General features: G+C 40.4%; 1 protein-coding gene and 1 pseudogene across 1 annotated transcript in view; both read right to left on the bottom strand.

Annotated features, from left to right (window-relative positions):
- LOC138046573 (uncharacterized) overlaps positions 1-5000 on the bottom strand; it is a 174053-nt pseudogene that overhangs the window by 79680 nt on the left and 89373 nt on the right.
- The window catches only part of LOC138049616 (uncharacterized), a 29741-nt gene that overhangs the window by 2426 nt on the left and 22315 nt on the right, over positions 1-5000 (bottom strand). Inside the window, exons 10-15 of the mRNA XM_068895995.1 lie at positions 4394-4673; positions 3415-3912; positions 2185-2396; positions 1630-1670; positions 1117-1213; positions 1-6 (exon numbers count right to left, since the gene is read on the bottom strand). The exon at positions 1-6 is cut by the window's left edge and continues 2426 nt beyond it. Coding sequence (XP_068752096.1) covers positions 1-6; positions 1117-1213; positions 1630-1670; positions 2185-2396; positions 3415-3912; positions 4394-4673 — 1134 coding nt within the window. The remainder of the gene's footprint in view (positions 7-1116; positions 1214-1629; positions 1671-2184; positions 2397-3414; positions 3913-4393; positions 4674-5000) is intronic.

Genomic DNA, 5000 nt, shown 5'->3' with positions numbered 1-5000 from the left:
TGGAAACTAGCAAAGAGCGGTAAAAGATCTGAGTAATTACTTGATGCCTTATAGATTTACGATTGGATTGGATTGGTTTGGTGTTCGATAAAGAAAATTAGAAATCTTTATAGCCATGACACATTAGCAAAAATGGACACCAAAAATAAACAGTTCACGTTTTCAGAAAGTGCATTTTGATCACGTGGGCCTTCCTAGTTGTCATCATTCGCCTATTTATTCAAATTTACATTTTAGCAGCCTATGGCAATGTGGTCCACTTGACTAAAACAATAGGACTGTATATTGATATGTTACGATAATTTCCTTGAAAATGACGTACTATCCAGATTTTTGTCAAACTTGGCACAATTGATATTCATGCACAGAACATTGAAACAGTGCGAAAAAAAGATGGGGACGCCGTGCTTGTTTTTCGCGCTGCATGCCCTGTTTTTCTTTTTTACTGAATAACGTGGGAAGCGTTCGAAACTTGATCAAGCGGAAAAAATGTTCTTAAATAGCAAAAGCAACTGAATATTACTGAAAACTTGAACCTACTTGTTTTTCCGGGCTAAAATCTTTCAGCAAAGTGATTTCAAATTGCTCAATTTTGCAAAAAATTTGGAAGAAAATTGGACCGCTACATCACACTCACTGTCTAGCTCCAAATGCAGTTTCACATCATTTTATATAAATAACACAACTTCTACTATCCAACTTTTTTTTCTCCTTAACGTATGTTTTCCGTGTACCCCTTACGGGTACATAACACCATTTAAAAGGGGGGGGGAGGGGGTCCCCGTGATCGTTCAGAAGAAAATAGCTATTCCTTGACAGATTTAGCTTGGCGTCAATGAAAATCCGCCATTTTACCAATGTGCGCGAGCTAATGCGCGCGCCAATGACGCAATACATTATGCCCAGTAGGGTTGCGCAATGCAAAACCAGGGAATCACCTTAAACGAGATTAAGGCCTCTGACTCCAGGACTGCGTTCGACTCTTTTAATTTGTCAAAAATGCCAACTGTCAAAGTTATTGCTGTTAGCCTCAAACATTCAGGTTCTGCTAATGATGCAATTATATATAAAATCAGTTGACCCCATTTGCAAAGTTTCTTTTGCACCTTTACTTACAGCTCATTGGAGCACGTTTCTGGCCTCTCCATTCGATAACCTGTCTTAAGAAGCTTGTATAACTCCTTGTTGTTAACTCCAGGGTACGGATTTCCTCCTGAAAAAAAGAGGATCTTAACGTTACTTGGGTGTGTACACAAGGAAGCATGCGTAAAAGTATCTTACAATCGAATGGAAAGCAGAGAGAAAGAGAGTTGACTGGAGATGACACTTCAACTTTCCTATGATGGTCCAAAGAGTCCAGTAATCACAAGTTTATGCCGAGTTAAAATTATTATCTATTTTAAGAAAGTACCCAGCACGAAAAGGAAACCCTTAAAAGCTCCTAAGATCCGACTTGATATAAATGCGCCACAGAAAGCGTCTATGCAAAGTCAACAGATTTCACTCTGGCTAAACTGGAACCAAGGTCTTGCGCCAATCGTTCCCGTAAATGTATTAGCTCGGCGTCAGCCATGTTTACTTTAAATTGTGTATTCGTTGCTTTGGGTTTTTAATGCTTTTTTCGTTTACCCATTGTGCAAAGTTCCCAGAGTACAACTCCGAAAGACCACCTGAAATAAAAACAAAAAGAGCGCGTGAGCTATTTATTGCAGTACGTTATAGACCTTATTCATAAATGGCGGTCACATTTATAATTCTTTTGTCCATGTGCAAATTAGCCTACCAAGCCTCATTTTAGAGCAAGAATTCTTTCCAATTCACTGTATGGTATCGAGGCTTGGTAGGCTAATTTGCTCTTCGACAAAAGAATTATAAATTGGCCGCCATTTATGAATAAGGTCTATAGTATAACCATGCAGCTGTGCGCTGTTCTTCAGAATCAAACCAAACTCTGTCTCCTTTTTATACTGCGAAACACAGAAGTAACTTCGAAAAATCTTCATACGTGGAGACTGTCTTCCGATAAGAAAAATATTTGCTTATGGTGTTCCTTTCGTCAAGTTTGCGTATCAGTGTTGTATGTGAAATAACGGACAAAGAGATCATAAGTGGTGAAGCTGCAATTTTGTTTAGTAAGTATCACATTCATGTAATATGTGTTTGCTGCCAGTTTGCAAAACTTACACATCACTTTTCGTGGTATATTCACTGTTGTACAGTGCCTCAGGTGCGGTCCACTTAACGGGCAATTTTTTCCCTTTCTTGAGCGTGTAAAGGCCTTCCTCAACGTGCCGCATTAGTCCAAAATCCGAAATTTTAACCACTCTGTCCTCACCAAGGAGAATGTTGCGAGCAGCCAGATCACGATGAACAAATCCGTTGCTAGATAAGTAACTCTGTTTTGGAGATAGAGAAAAATAAGTGGCCGTAGTGAACGTAAATTAAAGTATTGGTTTTTATTTGACTTCCTATGAGAAAATAAATCCTTTTTATTCGGGTATTACAATCACAGACATTTTATAGGTTAACAGGAAGCTAACATTATAGCCTTTTATCCCTAGCCTACAAAAATAGTGCATCTCTCGTTTAGCGCTAAACGAAAGAAAAGAGACAAGTGTGTTCTTCTTACGGGATGTACATTGCCCTAGATTATTATAATGTTCGAGTCAGGTTTGTTTTCGTGAATATGTACAGAATCCCTAGAAACATATTCCTTGTAAATTTGCAAAATCGCTTGACAGCTCAGGCATTGATAATGATAAAACTTATAAGAAAGTATAAATAAAATAAAAGCAGAACAAGAGAAAAGAAAACTCAAGACCCCAAAACGGAAAAAATGCCAATTCCTAGACTCAGTTCTTTATGGCCCGATTAATAAGGATTTAACTATTGTAAGACCTTGACTGAAGGGAAAACTGGTTACTTTTCCAAACATCCCACTCCTGTGTACCGTCTCTACCCAGTTTTTTTGCTTTAGAAGTTGCAGTGGACTTCAAGTTGACTCTGAAAACAAAGACTCTACTCGGTCATTTTCCGATTACTTTGTGCAACCTCTTTTAGGGAGGGTCGCCACTGGTGAGAAAAAAAGTTAACATTATTTTAAAAAGTTTGGGGTCAGTTTGCTCTTAACGAATTGCCATTTAACTGTCGATCGCAAATCCTTTTTACTCCGACGGCTAGGATTGGTTGCACAGAAGTTCGGAAATTGCCATAGCCACTCTCCCCTTCCCTCACAACTACAGACCAAACCATTACAACACAAGAGCTATTAACTGCTTCGTACCGATGGCTAAGTCTCGTGAACCTTTTTTCTGCTCGTCTTCTTGTCCTTGTCCTGCAACTTCATCGTCGTATTCTAACGGACATGTATTACTAGTCTAGTTATACGTGTTTCCCTGGTTCCAAATCACTTACCATTCCTCGCGCTATTTGCCATGCAAAACAAAGAAGGTCTTCTGCTGCGACATTTTCTTCATGAGACCGGCGGTCATCTTTACTGTGAGGAGTAGAAGCCTTGAGCCCAGCACGATCTTCATACTGATTCATCACCCTCTTTTGAGGATCCCTGGAAGTTAGACCTTCCTCAAGTAAGGGCTCTCGGGAAAGATCTTCATTGCGCATGATACTGGCCGTCGCATCGCCCCCACCATTCTTTAGTCTAGCTTCTGAGTCGTTACAACATTCATTGAGAAGGGGCACCTCAATGGCATCCGTAGCCAAGCATTCCTCGCCATCTTCAACAAATTTGTTGCCATCACCACACGCGCTTGTGTCGAACTTTCCAGGATTTTTGCCTTGTTCTGGGACCTCAACAAGCAGTACTTTTGATTCATCATCGTTGATGAGAGTTGACTTCTTAGTATCCAGTGTGAAGAAATCATTGTCGTCAGCGTAGAATTTTTGATAGCTTTTCTACCAGTCCGAAGTAAAAATGACAATAAGAAGAAATAAGCAAGGAAGATACAAAAGCAAGCAAACAACAAAAACAAAACTAAATAACTAACTAAACTAACTAACTAACTAACGAAACAAGTTGTATCACACTATCCCATTTGCTTTCTGTTTGTTTTCCTTAACTGACTCGTAGTTTTATTCGCAGATGCTACGTAACGTTTTGTTGATAGATGAATTTTCGGCGATATCCTAGTGTCGCGAAGTCCTCGTGTCGCAAGTTTGCCAATCCTTTACAGTCCGGCAAGGGACAAGAGGGGAATTACCACCTCAACTGTATTTCAGTGATCAATTGAAATGTACGGCAACAGGTAAATATAAGAAATTTAGGCAAGGGGCTACATATTCATACATCTACTCAGAAAGACATGGCGTGTAGAATCAAGGTATTCATTAAAGAAAATATCCTTAGGTTTAACTGGGATTTACTGTTATGCTCTACCTTTCGTCTCTTGTTTCTGAGCCAATGTTGAAGATCTCCGTAAGGAAGGTACTCCAGCAGTAGAAAAATTGGTTCCGAGTTAACACAACAGCCCAACATGCTAACAACGTTCTTGTGAGAACCGATCGCTTTCATCAGTTCAATTTCTTCCAGAAACTGGTTCCTAGCGTCTTGATCTTCATTGTCTAAGCAAAGATAAAGTTCACTATCATCATCATCGTCGACGTCGTCGTCGTCGTCGTCTTCGTCATCATCGTCACCGTTCGTCAAGTGGCGCATACTACATCCTTACGGGTTTCCATAACCACTAGAGGCTCTTGGGGACAGGTGGTCAGCCAAACGCCCAGCCTCCACCTGACCCTAGCATGCGTGTGATAGCAGAGCATTAGTGTGTAAGTTATTTTAAGTTCCCCTCCAGTTTTACGTCTGGAGGTTTCTGGGAGAGGTCAATAAAGTAACGTTACTGCTTAATGACGCGATCACCTGAGCTGAAGCAGATGTTCAGCACACAGCCAGCATGATCTTACTAATTATTTTAAGACCCTGGTTTGCAGCCGGGTCTAGGGTTTGAAACCGCGACCTCCCGCTCAGCGGTCCGATGCCGTAC

The sequence above is a fragment of the Montipora capricornis genome, chromosome 1 (assembly GCF_036669925.1).
Source record: "Montipora capricornis isolate CH-2021 chromosome 1, ASM3666992v2, whole genome shotgun sequence".
Taxonomy (NCBI): Eukaryota; Metazoa; Cnidaria; class Anthozoa; order Scleractinia; family Acroporidae; genus Montipora; species Montipora capricornis.
This window is presented reverse-complemented; position numbering and strand designations above follow the sequence as displayed.